General features: G+C 49.0%; 1 protein-coding gene across 1 annotated transcript in view; it reads left to right on the top strand.

The window, feature by feature from the left end:
- The window catches only part of KIF26B (kinesin family member 26B), a gene marked incomplete at its 3' end in the record, with an annotated part of 389,216 nt that extends 372,623 nt beyond the window's left edge, over window positions 1-16,593 (top strand). Inside the window, exons 12-15 of the mRNA XM_080922693.1 lie at window positions 656-4,067; window positions 12,865-13,067; window positions 13,470-13,620; window positions 16,445-16,593. Coding sequence (XP_080778819.1) covers window positions 656-4,067; window positions 12,865-13,067; window positions 13,470-13,620; window positions 16,445-16,593 — 3,915 coding nt within the window. The remainder of the gene's footprint in view (window positions 1-655; window positions 4,068-12,864; window positions 13,068-13,469; window positions 13,621-16,444) is intronic.
- Window positions 16,594-19,017: the final 2,424 nt, after the last annotated feature.

Genomic DNA, 19,017 nt, shown 5'->3' with positions numbered 1-19,017 from the left:
AAAAATGTTCCGGGGTGGGCAGGACTCAGTCTCCTCCATGACCCTGCATAGGTGAGGAGTGTATCCAACAATCTGGCTCCAGAAAGAATGGCTAATGCCTTATTTGTGTGGCTCTGCCACCCCTGCATGTCCAGGAGCCTTCAGCCTGTGGGTTCCTGTTTCAATGAGTTGCTGTCTGTATTGTGTTGACAGATGTCAGCTTCCTGGGGCAGAAACAAAGCCAGGGTAACAGTCAAATAGCAACCGTGTTTGAGAAAACATGGGTTTTGGTCCAACTAGTGATACGTGAGACTTCCCTGTCTTTCTTCTTTGTATGCTCCTTCTCTGTATATAAAAAAGCAAGGATTCATGGTCAACGTTTTGAGGCAGGAGGATAGCCTTGAGGAAGTCATGTGGGGTCTAGATAGGTCACTATCTTTCCCAAGCAGACTGGTACGCCAGTGTGAAAGTGGGGATTATCTATGCACACATACCCGTGGAATAGAACAGCGAGGTATTCTGGCATAGTCCGGTGAGTACCGGCCCCTCCACAGGTTAGTCTTTGAGACCCTGGGTCCGGTCAGCAATTTGTGCCTGCTGTATGACATGGGCTTCCTAGGACGGAGGGCTATCTCAGAACAACCCCCCATCAACAATTCTCTTGTCCATGTTGCAGTACACATCGAGCTCCTCTGGGGGAGAAAGCTCCTGCGAGGAGGGCAGGATGCGCAGGCCCACCCAGCTGAGACCCTTCCATGCCCGGGCTTCAGTGGATCCAGAATTCCCCCTCGCCCCACTGTCCAGTGATCCCGACTACTCCTCCAGCAGTGAGCAGTCCTGCGATACCGTCATCTACATTGGGCCCAATGGCACAGCCCTCTCTGACAAGGAACTTACTGACAACGAGGGCCCCCCAGACTTCGTGCCCATTGTGCCAGCCCTACAGAAGACCAGAGGTGACAGTCGGCCCGGGGAGACAGCAGAGGCTGCAGCCAGCAAGTCAGAAAGGGACTGTCTGAAGTGTAATACATTTGCCGAGTTACAGGAAAGACTAGACTGCATAGACGGCAGTGAGGAACCCAACAAATTTCCCTTCGAAGAGCTGCCCATCCAATTCGGGCCAGAGCAGGCTGGCAGGTGTGCTTCTTTAAGCCAAGCAGCAGGGCCAGATACACTCTCTGAGTCTGATAAAGAAGATAATGGGTCAGATAATGGCCAGTTGACCGAGAGGGAAGGCACAGAACTTCCAGCCTCCAAGGTGCAGCAGAATCAGTCCCCAGCGACTACTGCGGCACACAGCAGCAGCCCCAGTCCAGCCTCACCACGGAGCATCCCGGGCAGCAGTAGCCAGCACAGTACATCTCAGCTTGCACAGAGCCCCAGTCTCCAGAGCAGCCGGGAGAGTCTGAACTCTTGTGGCTTTGTGGAGGGCAAGCCCAGACCCATGGGCTCCCCGAGGCTAGGCATTGCCAGTCTGTCCAAGACCTCCGAGTACAAACCTCCCAGCTCTCCCTCTCAGAGGTGCAAAGTCTACACCCAGAAGGGGGTCCTGCCCTCATCTGCCCCACCCCCTTCCCTGAGCAAGGACTCTGGCATGGTCTCCAGTGAGTCCTTGCTTCAGCCTGATGTGCGTACTCCCCCAGTTGGAATGAGTCCCCAGGTTTTGAAGAAATCCATGTCTGCTGGGAGTGAAGGGTTTCCAGAAACCCTAGTGGAAGGTGAGCACCAGGAAGGCCCTCCTGCAGACTCCAAGAAGGAGATTCTGAGCACCACAATGGTGACTGTGCAGCAGCCTCTAGAGCTGAACGGGGAGGATGAGCTGGTCTTCACGCTGGTGGAGGAGCTGACCATCAGCGGGGTGCTCGACAGCGGGCGTCCTACCAGCATCATCAGCTTCAACAGCGACTGCTCTGTGCAGGCCCTGGCCTCAGGCTCCCGACCCGTCAGCATCATTAGCAGCATCAGCGAGGATCTAGAATGCTACTCCAGCATGGCCCCCGTCTCCGAGGTGAGCATCACACAGTTCCTTCCCCTCCCGAAGCTGGGCCTGGATGAGAAGGCTCGAGAGACAGGCAGTCGGCGTTCCTCCATCAGCTCCTGGCTGAGCGAGATGAGTACGGGCAGTGATGGAGAACAGTCATGCCACAGCTTCATAGCCCAGACATGCTTTGGGCACGGGGAAGCCATGGCAGAACCGCCAGCCTCAGAGTTTGTCAACAGCATCCAGAACACGGCAGTGGTGTGCAGGGAGAAGCCCGAGGTGGGCCCTGACAACGTGCTCATCTTATCCGAGATGGGGGAAGAGTCTGCCAACAAAGCCACTCCCATCAAAGGCTGCAAAATTTCTACGGTGGGCAAGGCCATGGTCACCATCTCCAACACTGCCAGTCTGAGCAGCTGTGAAGGGTATATCCCCATGAAGACCAACATCACGGTTTACCCCTGCATTGCCATGAGTCCCCGAAACGTGCAAGAGCCTGAGTCCTCCACTGCCACCCCGAAGGCGAGCCCCAAAACATCCCAGTCCCAGGAAAGCAAGGAATCCAGTACAAGGAAGGAAATGAAATTTGAGGATCCCTGGCTTAAACGGGAAGAGGAGGTGAGAAAGGAGAACGCTCACTCCAGCGAGGAAGGGGTTAAGTATGAGACTGTCACAAGCTCCCTGAAGAATGAAGGTAAGTCAGAGCAAGAACCAGATAGCAGGCCCAGCTTGGGCAACAGGCTGAGCAGCAGCAGCTTGGAGACAGCCACCTTTCAAGTGACCGACAGGAGGGTTGTGGATGGCTGCGAGATGGCCCTGCCTGGCTTGGTGGCCCAAAGTCCCCACCATGCCAACAGAAACCTAAAGTCAAGCAGTCTCCCAAGGGCATTTCAGAAAGGCGACAGGCATGAGGAGCTAGACAGCTTCTACCATTGCCTGGCCGACAGCAATGGCTTCGGTGCTGTTCCAGGCATCCAATCCTCGAAGACAACCCTGGAGAGGAAGGTAGCTTCACCCAAGCATTGTGTCCTGGCAAGACCCAAAGGGACCCCACCTCTGCCTCCTGTCCGCAAGTCTAGCTTGGACCAAAAGAACAGAGCTAGCCCTCAACACAGTGGCGGCGGCGGCAGCAGCACCAGCAGCCCCCTGAACCAGCCAGCTACCTTCTTGGCTTGCTTCCCTGATGAGTCTATCAGCAAGACGAAGGAGGCCAGTAGCAGCAGTAAGCTCTTCAGTGCCAAGCTGGAGCAGCTGGCCAGCAGAACCAACTCTCTCGGCAGGACAACAGTCAGCCACTATGAATGCTTGTCCTTGGAGAGGGCGGAAAGCCTGTCGTCCGTAAGCTCCCGCATGCATGCCAGCAAAGACAGTACCATGCCCCGCACGGGCAGGAGCCTGGGTCGCAGCACAGGAGCCTCACCACCCAGCTGTGGCATCACCCAGTCCGCAGGGGCCTCTCCCAAGGCCAGCCAGTCTAAGATCTCAGCCGTGAGCAAGCTCCTACTGGCCAGCCCTAAATCCCGCAGCAGCCTGTCCACCCCGACCACCAAAACCCTCAGCTTCTCCACTAAGTCCCTGCCACAGTCTGTGGGCCAGAGCTCCAACCTACCGCCCAGCGGGAAACACATGTCCTGGTCCACCCAGTCGCTCAGCAGGAACCGGGGCGCTGGGCTGGCTTCCAAACTGCCTCTAAGAGCTGTCAATGGGCGCATTTCGGAGCTGCTCCAGAGCAGTGCAGGCCTGAGGGGTGCACAGCTGAGGGCAGAGGCGGAGGAGCGCGGCGGGGCTCCAGCGGAGGACAAGCCCGCAGCCGCCCACCTGCTGCCCTCACCCTATAGCAAGATCACTCCTCCGAGGAAGCCGCACCGCTGCAGCAGTGGGCACGGTAGTGACAACAGCAGTGTCCTGAGCGGGGAGCTGCCACCTGCCATGGGGAAGACCGCCCTGTTCTACCACAGCGGTGGCAGCAGTGGCTATGAGAGTATGATGAGGGACAGCGAAGCCACCGGCAGCGCATCCTCGGCCCAGGACTCCATGAGCGAGAACAGCAGCTCCGTGGGAGGGAGGTGCAGGAGCCTCAAGACCCCAAAGAAGCGGTCCAATTCAGGTGGGTACCTGGCATGGCATGGGAGGAAAGAGGCACCAGGCTTCTGAGACCTCACCTCCCTTGTTCTCGACCAGCCATGGGGGTTAGTCAGGATTCTAGAGCTAGGGGTCTTGTGCTCCCTTTCGTCAGTGTCCTGATACCTGAGACCTTGGCCGAGGATGTAACCCCGAGACTTTTCTACTTGGTGCCACTAGCTGCGGGTGCGCCAGGCAGAGAGCTGGTTCTTGCTTCCTCCGTTTTCCCTCATCTCTGCCTTCACTTGTGCATGTTGCTATTCGAAGGCTGAGAGTACTACTGCCCAGAGCTCCTGAGGGATCAGTCAGACCCCCTACCCTTCTGACCTAGTACCTGCAGAAGCCTGTATGTGGGGCTGGTGGCCTCCAAGTCCCTGGAAACCACACTCAGGGACATGGGGCATTTCATCTCATTAAAAGTGGGATGGGCCTTTCTCCATTCCTACCCCAAGCACACTGGTGACAGTCATAGGTCTACACCAGCCATGGGGCCCACAGTGCCTCTCCCCAAGAGTTAGGCAATATGTGTCCATGTTCCATGCTGCCTACCTGTGTGTAGCGGGACTCTGCCATCTCCAGAAATATGGGGCCAGAAGGCACAAACACCCAAGACCTCACGCCTGAGCTTCTGGTGTATTCTTTCAATGTGGGGTAGGCATGTGATAGTAAGTTACGTTGGGCAAAAAGAAGACCAAGGTGGCCCAGGTACCATGGAGTAATTGAGTTTAAAGGACAGAGAGGGGAAGTGGGCACCAAGAATAATTTAGACACCATGAGAATTTTATCTGAAATGTAATTCCTTACTAGATACTAAAGAAAGTGTCCTTGTCAGTTCCCTTTGTCCTGTGCACACATCTGCACCCCTCTGAGTGGGCGCAGCAGAAGAGAATGCTCTTCTGGCCTAGCCGGGCATCTGCCGCCCTCCATATCCTGCCGGACTCTGCAATCAAGGGCTTTCCAAATCTTTTGCCCTGAATGTCAGTGCCACCCATCTTGTTAGCATCAAGAGATGAGGTGACATGCAGAAACGGGTCCTTCTCCTTCTAGCAGCTTCTGTGGGACCTGTCTGTAGGCCTTTATAATCTGCCATGGGGTTGCTTTCGCCTGTTTCCTGACAGCTGTACCCCCCACGCCGAGCTCTGCAACGGAGCAGCCCACATAAGGGGCTGAGATCGATGCTCATCATAAACCATTTGTCTTCCTTGGATCAAAGAATCCAATCTCCGGGGACTACCTAGGCTTGTGGTTTCCCATCCCCATATGTCATGATAAAAGAAGTCCACCCATCTGTGCAGCACACTGTAGATCATAACATAGGGAGGACACTCCATTCCAGGCTAGCTCAGGCACCGGCGTGGCTGCTGCCACACTGGCTTTGGCATGACACACACCTACTCCCCCATCTCCTAAGAGGAGGTAAAAGTGACAAGCTCCTCAGTGCAACAACACAGGCGCTTTGACCTATCACCACGGCCTGGGGCCCTGAAATATGAGGACATTAATTACTGAAAATCACGAAATACTTTATGTACACCAGTCTTCCTGGAAAATAAGTATGCTGGCCTTCCTCATACTTGATTGACAGGCAATGTTACTTCCACTCACTGTTGGTCTTCAGAGAAGAGTGTATAGCGTTTGCTTCAAGGCTCGCCCACCCTTTCCTGATGGAGTGTGATTCTGCTTTCTAATTTAATGTGTTGCTTCCCAGCTACTGTATTCTCCTACTATCTTAAACTTTCTAGTCAAGGCTCCTAAATATGTTGGTTTGGCTATGATACCGGAGTGAGGCGGGCAAGCAGTGGAATGGATAGGGAAAGGGAACACTGTGGAGAATGACAGACAGCTCAGAGGTAGCAGGCTCCACCCACACATGTCCTTGCTCAGGGCCAACTCCCGCCATGACTGCTGCCCTCTGAGGACTCCTCTTAGAAGGCTATTGAAGGAAAATGGTGTGTCATAAAAATGCCAGGGAAGGTGCTGGAGATGGGATTTAATATGGAGTGTCCTGAGCATCAGACCTCTCTGCTCAGCCACCGTAGATCTAGGGCTCTGTGATGGATACCACAGGGGAAGACTTGCTCATTTCAGGTTAGGTGACCTTGTCTGCCTTATTTATGATTATTATTAAGAGAAACGCTGGCCGTCAGATGTGATCAACATAAATCACAAACAACTTCTTTAAAAGAAGCCATAAGACCCCCCTCAAAGGAATTTCCTACCTAGACTGCCAGTCCTCAGTCAGAGAAGATGTCTGGGATGTAAAATGGCAGAGTGGGCAGTTACATTTCATCTGTGACTGTTTGGTGTTTGGAGAATTGTAATGATTTGGTTGCTTTCTTACTGAAAAAGAATTATAATTGTGTTGCTGGAATATAACCGTGAGCTCTCTGGTTCCTGTGTGGTGAATGTGTAACAGCAGAAATTATCAAACATTTCTGTGTGTCACCACCGTTCTAGACACTTCCTATAGATCCATGCTGTTGAACTGGACATGATTTCAGGCTTACCATACGGTGTAGTGGAAAGATTAAGCTTGGGGTCATAAGCTATTTGACTTTTAATTAGCCTTTCTGAACCTCAATTTTCTTATGTATGGGAGGTTGACAGATGAGGACTGTGACCCTTCTACTGGGCACATTATTATTATGAAACCAAAAGTAGTAGCATGACCTTCTTTCCATAGGAAAACCCTGTCTGGATGAACTTTATTGTTGGTTGTTATATTAGTCAGTTTTTAATTACTATAAAATGATGCCTGAGATGATCAATTTAAAAAGGAGAAAGGTACTGGGTGGTGGCAGCACAGGTCTTTAATACCAGCACTCAGAAGGCAGAGGCAGAAGGAGCTCTGAGTTCAATGCTAGCCTGGTCTACAAAGTTAATTTCAGGATAGCCAGGGCTACACAGAGAAACCCTGTATCAATAACAAACAAGAAGGAGGAGGGGGAGAAGAGGAAGAAAGAAGAAGAAGGAGGAAGATGCTACTGGGGTCAGTCATAGTGACCTTGTTGCTTTGGGACCGGTAGTGAGGCAGCACACCCACAAAGCCATGCACAGTAGAGCAATGATGGTTGGGAGGGAAAGAGGGAAAAGCTAGGTCCTCACAGTTCCATTCAAAGTCATGTTCCCAATGACCAACCCCTCTCACTTTGTCCACCTGTCCAAAGGTTCCACAACTTCCCAACGGTGTCAGGCCATGCCTTTAAAACATTGATAAAACACTGATGATTTAAATTGCAGCAGTTGTTGGCCATTGATCAGGCATCTCCATACATATGGTAGGAGGAGCAGCATCATAGAGTTTAAGACAACCATGAGAAGTGTGAAATATCCAGAGAGAGGACAATGTACAGAGACATACTGCCACGTGGCTAAGCCCATAGTGCAGACCAGCAGAAGGACACTTTTAGCTATAGGCAAGTATCTTGCCAAAGATAAGGTCCTGTAAGTCGAAGCAACTGTAGGTGGCTGTGGAAGACAGGCCTGGTCTTTAAGGATGCTGCTGTTCACACAGGCAGCTAGAGTAAAAAGCTTTGGAGGCTGAGAAAATAAATCATGGGAGTCCAGGTTTGGAGCAGCAAGAGCATGGCCCATCTGCAATGTAGTGGGTTCATTCAAAATGGGGTTCATTCACAGGGAATGTTCTTAATGAGCCCAGTGAGAGACTAGAAAATGTAAGTCCAGGTAATGTTATCCCTTGAGCATGTGGGGAATGTAATATGAACACAGAGATACATTCTATATAGCTCTGTAGGAACATACCAAGAACACATGAGCATAGTCGGCAATGGAGAGTCATTACAGACTCTCAAGAGAAACTTTTGTGAGTAGATTTTCATTGATTCTTCACAGTTCCTAAGCCAGTCTGCATCTAAGTTGCTAACAGAATGTAAACTGTCACTGCACCAGCCAAGCCCTACCTTTATTTAACCCTGCCACATCCCTCTGAATTGCACTTCATTCTCTCAGGTCCTTTGTATCTCATTATCTGATCCCTTGCATTGCACCATGGCTTACCTTCTTGCCCTTGCTTGCCTTCTCTTGGCTTGAAGGGGAAGTCTGAGAATTGACAGAGACCTTGCTCTGAAGGTAGTTCATTACCACTGCAGGGACTTGGCCATCTACTACCAGCATCTGGAAAACTTATGCCAGAAGGAAAGGGTACCCAAAGAGAAGTCACTCAGAGGAAGCACATTGGTTCTAAGCACATTGGCCCATGACGGGGCCAGCCTAACCATGCACTTCTGCAAGACCTGCTTTGTATCCAGCACTGAGAAGGTGCAGGGTACTGTTAGGTACCACTGATTGATTCCTTGATTGTTGGTGGCTGGCAGTATATCCCTAAAATGTGCCTCCTGTTTCTTTTCTAAAGCTTTAGCATATATTTTACTACTGGTGGTAAATGTTGTAAATATTAACTGTAGTCTAGTGTGCTGGTTTTTGGTTGTCTGTCAGTTGGTTGGTTGGTTGGTTGGTTTTGTTTTGTGCCAAACATATATCTTTCCCTCTCTTAATGTTGAGAAAACATTGGCATTTGATAGGCCAGCCCAACAGGCTACCATTTGCTGCCTGCTGTGAACTGCACCCCATTTCCCAGCATGTCGCAGGTGTCTGTAACTAAAGACCCTTGATGAGCTGGGAGTGTCCCAGGCTTGCTCTGATGATTATCTGGTTCTCAGGGGTGTAGGTGGTCTGATTTTTGTTGTAATCACAAGAATCACAGTGGCTGTTTCTTGGAAACGGAGCTGAAGGTTTCCAGAGTGCTTCTAGGAGACTCATCCCAGACATAGAAGAGAAAGGGACAAGGTGAGAGGACCTGGTCACAGAAGAGAAAAACCATAGTGAATAGACCTACCATTGGTGAGCGAATCTTCTTAAACATATGGTCAAGAGAAGACAGAAAAGTGACTGGCCCTAAGACACAGAAAGCTTCTTAGAATAGGTCCCTAGAGGTGTCAGAGCAGACAATGCCAGGGTCTTAAGGACAGAGTGAAAGTCACAGAGAATATGAAGTGAGCCAGGCTGTGCCAGGAGGGAACTGGGTGAGCCCTAGCAAGACTCTCCATCTAGAGAAGTGGCTTTCAATCTTCCTAATGCTAGGACCCTTTAATACAAGACTTCATGTTGTGGTGATCTCCATCCAAAAAAATTATTTTTGTTGCTATTTCATAACTGTAATTTTGTTGGTGTTATGAATCATAATATAAATGTCTGTGTTTTCAGATAGTCTTAGATAACCCCCGTGAAAACATCCTTTGACCCTCAAAGGGGTCCCAGCCCACAGGTTGAGAACCACCAATCTAGAGGATTGAAAAGTTTGGTCAGACCATTATAACAGACTAGACAGTAGCAAGCCTCAGTCATCTAGGAGGCCTTGGTTCAGGCTTCATGGAGATGAGCAAGATCTTAACGCTGACTTGTGTCATCATTTCCTACATGTATGTGGCTCTTTCCTGCGTCTACACTTCCTACTCTCCACTCATTGTAATCCTAGGGTCTGTACCCCAAGCCAGGGCTGTTCTAGTTTGCTTCCTGTTGCTGTGATAAACACCATGACCAAAAGCAAGCTGGGGGGGGGGGGGCTTATTTCAGTGTCAGCTTTTACTTCCATTTCATGGTCCATCTTTCGGGAAAGTCAGGTAGAAATTCCAAGCAGTAGACTGGAGTCAGGAACCACAGAGGAAAGCTGCTTAATGGCTCCAGCCTGCATAAGGAATGGTGCGGCCCACAGTGGGCGGGGCCCTCCCAAATCAATCAACAATAAAGACAATGCCCCCAGAGACATGGCTAGGGCCAATCAGACTTCTTCAACCAAACCTACCCAATTCATGACACAAACTAAGATGGACAGTTATCATCCCAAGCATTGTTTTTACACACCAAATGTCTTGACCATGTGCTGGTCAAGCTGATCACAAGCTTATGTAGAAGCAGCTTGCAGTGGGGCACTGCAAGGCTTCTACTTAGCTGGGATTTTCTACTTCCTGTTGCTTTCTTTTGCTAACACTGCCCTAGATCTCACCGGCAGCCTGGAAGGAAGTCGTCAGCTGGAAATGCTACTTCTGAGGTAGAGATGGTAAACCAAGAGGAAAATTCCAGAACTCTTATGTGTGTGTGAACCAGCCCAGACCCTGGGCCGAGGCTTCTCCCACAATGGCATGGGCAGCAAGGCCTTGTTTCTAGAGCCCTTTGATGCAAAGCCTCTGAATTGTTCTGAAGTCACTGATGCTCTAGGTGCAGGATTCACAGGAATATGTGAGTTAAGTGGTGGAGGTTTCAGCTGCTGAGATTCGAGTCATTTGTTACACAGCAGTAGGTAACTAATACATCATCCCACTCAATTCTGCCCCTGTTCCTCTGTAAACAGAATTGTATTGACTATGCCCAAGTCTGTCTGAGGGCACCTAGTTCTGCCCAGGCACCGAGAAACACCCTCACCCACACATTCTACCACTTCCCCTTTAAAGGGGTATTCCCTGCCCCTCCCCTGCAGGTGAGAAGAGCTTCACTCGATTTGTGATATGACTGTGCAAGTTACCATTTAAATGTGCAGTGTTTACTGACTGGCTTGTTCATCTAAAGACTTGGTTCCCAGCTGATAGCAATGTTTTGGGAGAATCTTTAGGAGTCAATGGATGACCAGGGTGTGGCCTGATTTCTACTAGAGCACCCTCTGCTTCATAGTCTTTGGGATGAAGCAGATGCCTCGTGTTTCTGATACCACAGACCGAAGCCAGCCCACCACTGTGCCTCTCTATCTATACTCAACTATATACCCTGAAACCAGAAGCCAAAGCAAATTCCTCCTTCTTAAGTGGCTTCTGTCAAGGAAAGTAATGAATGCAGCAGCTTTATCAATGCTGAATAAACTTGAGAGTGTTGACTTCAGGGTATCTACCGCCTGCAAGAAGGACTGCCTTAGGTCCACTTGGACACCCCTGCTTCACTCCATCCTGGACCAGTCAGAGCTGTGCCTCCTACTTTCCTGATGTCAGTTTCAGGGTTCCCAGTTCACTGAGGCTGGAGCTGAGGCACAGGGTAATATAGGACAGCTTGCTGGGAGTCAGCTGGCTTGAGCCAGCTTAAAAATAACAAGCCATTATCTGATTTGCTCTCATCTAAAGGTGGAGTAATCCCTAAGAGACAGACATTTGCTTTACCTCTGGGGTTGATGTTTCTTGGTCTCATAGATCACTGGGTATGTGTGTGTGTGTGTGTGTGTGTGTAGCCTGGAGTGGAGAATAGAAAGGACTCCTCATTTAAAGCATACATAAGTGCATGTGTGTATCACACCAGTGCTGTGCAAAATAGAGGCCTCAGTGTGCAAAGGGTGTTTTGTAGAAAGTGCTCATTGCTTTTACTGTGTACCGTATGGGTTTTCTGTTTTTTCTTAGCCTTAAAACATAGGAAAAAACATACATATATGTATATGTGTATATACATATATTTATATATGTATGTGTGTATATACATATATTTATATATGTATGTGTGTATATACATATATTTATATATGTATGTGTGTATATACATATATTTATATATGTATATATGTATATATGCACACATATGTGTGTATATGTATGCATATTTATATGTTTATATATGTATACATACATATGTATATATACACATATGCACACATACCTATATACATATACATACATACATGAAATAAATACTGGGACTAGAGAGGTAGCTTATTTAGTAAAGTGCTTGTCATATAAATACCTGAGTTTAATCCCTAGAGGATATATTAAGGGAAAAATGAAAGGAAGAAAGGAAGAAAGAAAAGAAGCAAAGGAGGAAGATAGAGGGAGGGAAAGAGGGAGGGAGGAGTTAAAAAAAAGGCTGAGTGCTTGTAATCTCAGTGCTGGGGTCACAGAGACAAGTGGGTGATGGGACTTGTTGGCTGGATAGCCTAATCTATTTAGTAAGCTCCATGCCAATGAGAGAGCCTGTCTCAGAAACCAAGGTGGATGATGGGCAAAGAATGACTTTTGGCCACCACACACCTATCCACATGTGCATGAACACCAGACAGACAGACACATATACACACAAACACATATAGACACACACACAGAGGCACATACAGACATAGATACACACACAGACACACATAGGAAGAAAATGCTGAAACCTCAGGAAAACTGCCTGCCATCTTTGTGCCTGACTCATATCATTCAGGGATTAAATGAGATGCTTTGCATACATAGGCAGGGTTAGGGTTTTCTATACAGAGAAGCTCCATTATTGATAGCAGAGCACTCTCCTGCTGTGTGTGAGGCCATAGGTTCTGTTCATACCCCTGCCCCATGCACAGAGGAGAATGACAATGGTAGGTGTGGCTTGCTGTCTTCCTCAGTGTAGAAGGCTTCTTGAACCTTCATCGTTTACAGTGGTCCTCCAGGTACAGTACCAAACACTGGGACCTTGTTCCCTAGCAAGGACACCTCTAACTTCACTGGAATACCTAGCCTCCCTGGGTTGTGCCATCCTGACCCATGCCCTTTCCTATACACTCTTCACTTAGGGGTACTTGAAGGATAGTGGTTCTAAAGGTCAAGCAAGGCTGGTGCTCATTGTCTGTAGATGAAGCAAATGATGGGTCAAGACAACAAAGGGGTGTTGGGAAACTGGAGGGTCTTATACACAGCTCCGTGGCTGATAGGGGATGCTGTCTGTTATGACCGCAGCTAATGAGGGATGTTCATTATGACCCTTTGCTATCCCTTTCGTTCAAGTTCACCAGCATCACCTGGGGCGTCTCTCTGTCTTAGGTTCCCAGAGACGGAGGCTCATTCCAGCATTGTCTCTTGATACCCCCTCACCTGTGAGAAAAACTGCCAGCAGCACAGGGGTCCGCTGGGTGGACGGCCCCTTGAGGAGCACCCAGAGGAGCCTTGGGGAACCGTTTGAGATTAAAGTCTATGAGATTGATGATGTGGAGCGCCTACAGCGACGTCGAGGAGCTACCAGCAAGGTGAGGCCACTTCCTCCCCAAGGGTCATAGTTCCCCCAGGACCTGCCCTAAGGATAGAACTTCCATAGGGCCTTCCCAGGTTTCTGGAATGGGCAGTGGGTGGTGGCAGGGCTCTGGTCCCAGCCACAGACTTTGGTAGATCCTGCGTGTTCATTTTCTGGAACACCTTAAAAGCTAGTGAGATGGAGTCTGATGAGCTGGGGGACTTTTCTGGCTCCTTGTTCGGAATTTTCCAGATTAGGGGAGCCTGCAGTAGTTTCCCTGGAGTTGGGCATCTTGTCTGTTGAGGTCACCAAGATGCCTAGCAAGCTTCTGGGAAGCTGGGCTCCTGTCACCCACCCCTCTCGCAGAAGGCCCTCTGCTTTTCTTCTCTCTACTTCCCACCTCTTCCTCTGTGCGCAGGAGGTCATATGCTTCAACGCCAAGCTGAAAATCCTAGAACATCGGCAGCAGAGAATTGCTGAGGTCCGAGCCAAGTACGATTGGCTGATGAAGGAGCTGGAAGCGACCAAACAGTACCTGATGCTGGACCCCAACAAGTGGCTTCGCGAATGTAAGGCCCATTAGCACATGCCCATCTTGGCTATCACTGTGGTTTCCAGTAACACAATCTAGGAGCCTAACCCAGGATGGCAGCCACAGAGCCTGCCTGTACCTGAAGCATGGGGCCTGTGGTGGGTAGATATCCTTCAGAGCAGTGATCCTTTTATCAGGCCAGGGGAACAGAAGGGTAGTAAGAATTCCTCTACAAGATGCTTTCTCTTGAAGGTCTCAGTTCAGAGCACCTGAAAGCAAAATGTATTATCTTCCCTACACCTGACAGAAGATGGCTCACTGGAAGACTCCTATAGAGTCATGAGGTTTATCTAGCCTAAAATGGACCAAAACTGTAGATCTTTTGATAGTCTAGAATGTGCCACCCACAAACGGCTCCTGGGAACCCTGAAAATCCAATGACCAGCTCTTGGGTTATGTCCATGCAGCCAAGAGCCCAGGTGATAGTAATAGCCAGGTAACTTATTTATAATGGTGCTGTTCTTTTTGAGAAGTAGATTTGATTGTCTCCAATTTATTTGTTCCTAGTCATTTCATTTATTTTCAAACTATGGCTGTACTCTGTCCCAGCTATTACACTGGTAGAGACCAATCCTGGAAGACTTTGTCCGTGTGGTAAAACATAGCAACAGCATTACAAACACTCTCTCCCCAACTTTCCTGCCCAGCTCTTCCCTCTAAACCCCTCTTCTACTGCAAGTCACCCCCTCCTGGTGCTCCCTGCTGGTGAGGAATCTCACAGGTGGAGCCTAGAGGCTTAGATTTGTGTTCTAAAGAGCTGATTTTAAAAGCATCCTGGAAATGATACAGGTGAAGAAGGGCCAGGATCTACCTGGTCCTGACTGGATTTACCAGGAGAAATCAACCCACCTTCACACTTCCTCTTTCTTGGTAGCTCAGAGAACAGAGAATCCTACTATTTGGGGCTGCTTCAAGATCCCACAGACATGATATCAATACTGGCTTTTGCTACATGCTGCCTGTGTGACTTTGGGCAAGGTGTTAGAATTGCCGGGTCTTGGCTTCCTTGCTATAAAAGAGACTGGTGGTCATGCCTGTCCCATAGGGTGGTTCTAGGCTGTGGTGAATGCTTATGCTGCATGGCCCAGGGGAGGAGTTTGGCATCTTGAAATATATGCAGTTATCCCAGAGTTCAGTCAGCTAGATAGCCTGGCATAGATACTTCCTCAGTGCATGAAAAATGGTTAGTTCCTTGGCTGGAGATTTGGGCAAAGATACAAACTCCCCCACCTACAGTATTTTCATCTCAGGTAGAATGAGCCCAAATGTGACTGAGACATAAGCAGCCCAGTGCCTCTTCTCCCCTGCTCGCTCCTGCTTCTTTCATGGACTCCTGGCTATATCCTGGTACCTTAGGCAGCACCCTCATTTTCACCATTGTCTTAGACATTTACTTTTCAAGAACAGCTTCAGCCCAAGATAGGCTTGAATACAACCATCACTTTTGTGAAGACTGTGTGGTAACTCTTCTGAGTGATGGATCCGAGGCAATGCTACAATGGCAATGTGCTGAGATCCACCTCTAGCTGTCCTTTCTCCACCCTTTTCCCCTACAGTGGGGCCTGGGATAGTATCTGATGTGCTTATGGTAGGGTGAGGCTCAGGTTTCAATATACTGAGCTGCGATGTGGAGGGGCTGGGTCTGTTTCTAGCTACAATCCTTATTAGCAAGATAACCTTGAACAAGGACCCTCTCTGACTAGATGCATAGCTGCCCCAGTTAAAAGAACTCTACTCCATGACAGATCCTTGTGTTGCTGTAATGGGTGTGGTTTTGCACATCTGTCTCATTCATTTTATGTTCTTCTTGTTGGCAACTCACAATGGATAGAAGAAGGGGGAGGTACCCCTCCACTTTCTCCTCTTGTGTTGCTGTTAAGGAAATCATGCCAGCTGAGGTAATTTTGCCCTGCTGGGAATTCAATGTGAAGACACTGCTAAGCTTCCCACACCCATTAACTGCTGTCTAGTTCGTGCCACATTCTCCATTCTGACCTTTTATAACACCCTTAAAACTGAAACCAGGCTCTCCCAAGCCATTATGGGGGCCAAGGGACCCCAGATCCCTGCTCCCTCAGGAAGGGAATGCACAAGGACTTTTAATGCTATAAGCCTGAACCCAATTTGAGACACAGTGGCCATATGACTCAACTTGTGTTATAATTAAGGGCTGTCTTAATTTTTAGTACCTGTAATTTTAGCATCATATGTACCCCTACTGACCAGTGAGTGAGCCTGGTGAAATTGGGTCAGGTGATGATGGTTTTTGACGAGCATCTCAGCTCTCAGGCAGAAGGGACAGGAAGACTGGGAGATTAAGGCTAGCTTCAGGTACATTGAGAGTTAGAGGCTAGCTTGTGTTCCATGAGGCAAGGTCCAGAGTCCCAGCTTGAGGGGTAGCAGCACATTACAGGAGTGGGAAACAGTAACCTGATTCTTCTAGGAAGGTGGGATGTGCATGTCACTCATGACTCCTGAAAGGGAGACTCTTGCTGCCAAAACATCCAAGAGTTACTTGCCTTGGTTAACAAAGTAGTGAGGTGGAGGGACCTCAAAAATCTGTGTTGGAGGCTGCTAAGTTAGGCATCAGAAGGTTCTAGACCACCTTCCTGTTCCTTAGAATTGTCTCTGAACGTTAAGGAGCTAGAAACCACAATGGGTGTTTCTTTCTCAGGCAGATGATGAGGACCAGGCAGGAGGGGATGTTCATTGCACAACTCAGACGACCTTAGCCCAGAGGAGTTGGGGGAGGTAGCCCTCCTTACAGCTCTCCCATCTCCAAGAGCTTCTTTCTCTTTCAGTTGACTTGGAACAGGTCCTGCAGCTGGATTCCCTGGAATACCTGGAGGCACTGGAGGGCGTAACAGAACGCCTGGAGAGCCGTGTCAACTTCTGCAAGGCCCATCTCATGATGATCACCTGCTTTGACATCACCTCCAGGCGCCGGTAAGGACCGATGGGCTCCGAGCCATCAGTCCCTTTCTCCCCAGGACTTCAGTAGGACACCGCCCTCCCAAACCCTCTGTGCTGGCAACACTCAAGACAACAGGATGAGGATGAAGGTTGGTAGCAAGTCTGGAGTGAGCGTGGAGTGAAAGGCGATATTTCCTTTGTTTGCTGTAGGAAAGAAAGGTACAGACACCAACATGTGGAAGGAGGAAATGATGGGAAGCCCCGTGAGACTGAGAAAGCACTTTGAGGAACCTTGAAGAACTCTGTACATAGGACCGCTAGCAAACTTTACTTTGCGGCTGTGAGAAAGGGGAGGGTGACGTGGGATTACCATGGAAAGTGAAACACCAACAAGATGACCCAGAATGATGGATTAAGTGCCTTGCAAATCTTTATGATTATCCAAACATTTGTGTTTGTACTTTCTTGTGTCCAGATGGTGCTAGTCGAGAAGAAATCAACAAAACGGAAAACTCAGCCCAGTTTTTGAAATGTATTTTATGGCTTGTTTTCTCTTGGTATTTTTCTCGTTTCTGATTTGCTATTTGTTTCTGAGAAGTTGTGTTTGTAGTGATGTCTCCTAGTTGGTATTGCAGCTGAATAAATGTTAATTGTCTTTGATGGCTATTCTGTTAAAGCCACTCAGAAGGGAAAACACATTGGCACAAGCCGGTGTGTTTTCCAGGGAGGTTTGGAAGGACAGGTGACAGGAGATGCCACCTTCCATAAACAGCAGGTCAGCTAGAAGACGCAGATCAGGCATGGAATGGGTATGCATGAGCTTTAGTGACAAGGGAAGGTGTCTTTAAGCTGAAGGGTGACCTGAGCCCCTGTTCCTGTTTGTTTCATGTGCTTGTGGCTCTCAATACAAACTCGAGTTCCTTTCTAATCCAAAGACTCTGGGAAGAAAGCTTGGACAACTCCAGCAGAGTTCCATTTTCTTAGTTTTCTGTGGTGTCACCGATACAGGGTGGGGCTGTCTACATTGGGACTCTCTGGGCTTACACAGGCTTGGGGTTGTATTACTTTCTGCCACCCAGTGTCCTGTCCAGAAGTAAGAAGCCAACTCTCCCCTGTCCTAAAGCCTCTGTAGTTTATCCCTGCCACCTTGGTATCCTGAGACAAAGAGAAGAACCCCATCCCTAAACTCCACACCCTGCATACATAGAGCAGGGTGGCGATCTAGATTTTGCTTTCCCTCCAAAACTGAGGACTTTATTCTCAAATCATACCCCTCCTTTCAGGATTGTTGGACCATGTTAGGAATATAGGGCTAAAGCATGGAATGGTCAGACATTGTCTACAGGTCCCTGGAACAACTGAGCATCCCAGCAGGACCAAGGAGTCTCTCTCCCAGAGCCTCTGCAGCCTGCCTGTGCAAACACAAGCTCGGAGGTTAAGAAAGAGGACTGAATCCTCACCCTCTCTGTGAAAGAGTGCCAGCCCCACAAACCAACTCCTCGACCCCAGATGCTCCCCAAAGAGAAAGGCTGATCTTTGTATTTCCAGATCAGCCCTTTTGCTGGACACCTGCATCCAACACAGCATGGTGTGTGGTCAGCAGAACTCATCACACAGGAGTCCTGTGAGTGCCATAGCTTTATTCAGGACAGGACACAGAAAAGACCATCAGCTTGGCTGTTTCAGGAACCAGCCTGGTGGACCAAAAGCTAACCCCATGGGTCACAAGACCTGCTTTGCACATTCCTAAGAGTCAACTCTTACACAAAAGGGTCCCAAGATGCTGGTTAAATGGAATGGCCCATTTTCCCTTCTGCGTATCTTACTGCTTTAACAAGTGTGTCTTCTAGAGAAGCAGGGCCTTCTCAGATCTTCCACAGCTCCTCCCTAGTGCTCACAGGAGTCCTGGGCTCAGAGCCCACCTCAGCTTCATAGCACATGTGTGCATGGGCCTGCTTAACAGCAATGTTCTTGGAAGCTTCTACACTCATGGGGATGTCAATACTTTGAACATCTGTTTTGATTGCTGGTTTGTAATATACTTCTGTGTTTTTTTTTTTTTTTTTTTTTTTTTTAATGAAAGGCCTTGATTTTGGGGGGGGGGGTTAAAGAGAGCATGCCTGGGTTTCTTTTCCATGCTCAAAAGCAAATTTATTTGATTAGTAATCCATGAGCTTGGCTTTGGGCCCTGCTGCCTTTTCCCTTAGCTCTGAGGTCATCAGGCCCCAGTGAATACTTTAGCAGGCCACCAACAAAGCCCAGTGCCTTTACTGGAGTGAGACTGTGCTGGCACATCTGTAGAGAGCTGACCCTCAGTCAGCAGGTTCTCCTGGGAGAGCGAGCAGCCCTCAGTCACCTCCCACTCAGATCTGCTTGCACACATTCCACGCAACTTTATGCTTCAGCTTGGCCATGTTACCAGGGTTACTTTACTAAGCCAGGTTAGCTTTCCAGGAGGCCA

The sequence above is a fragment of the Micromys minutus genome (assembly GCF_963924665.1).
Source record: "Micromys minutus genome assembly, chromosome: 1".
NCBI lineage: Eukaryota > Metazoa > Chordata > Mammalia > Rodentia > Muridae > Micromys > Micromys minutus.
The sequence above is the reverse complement of the archived record's forward strand: the minus strand, read 5'-3'. Positions and strand labels throughout refer to the sequence as shown.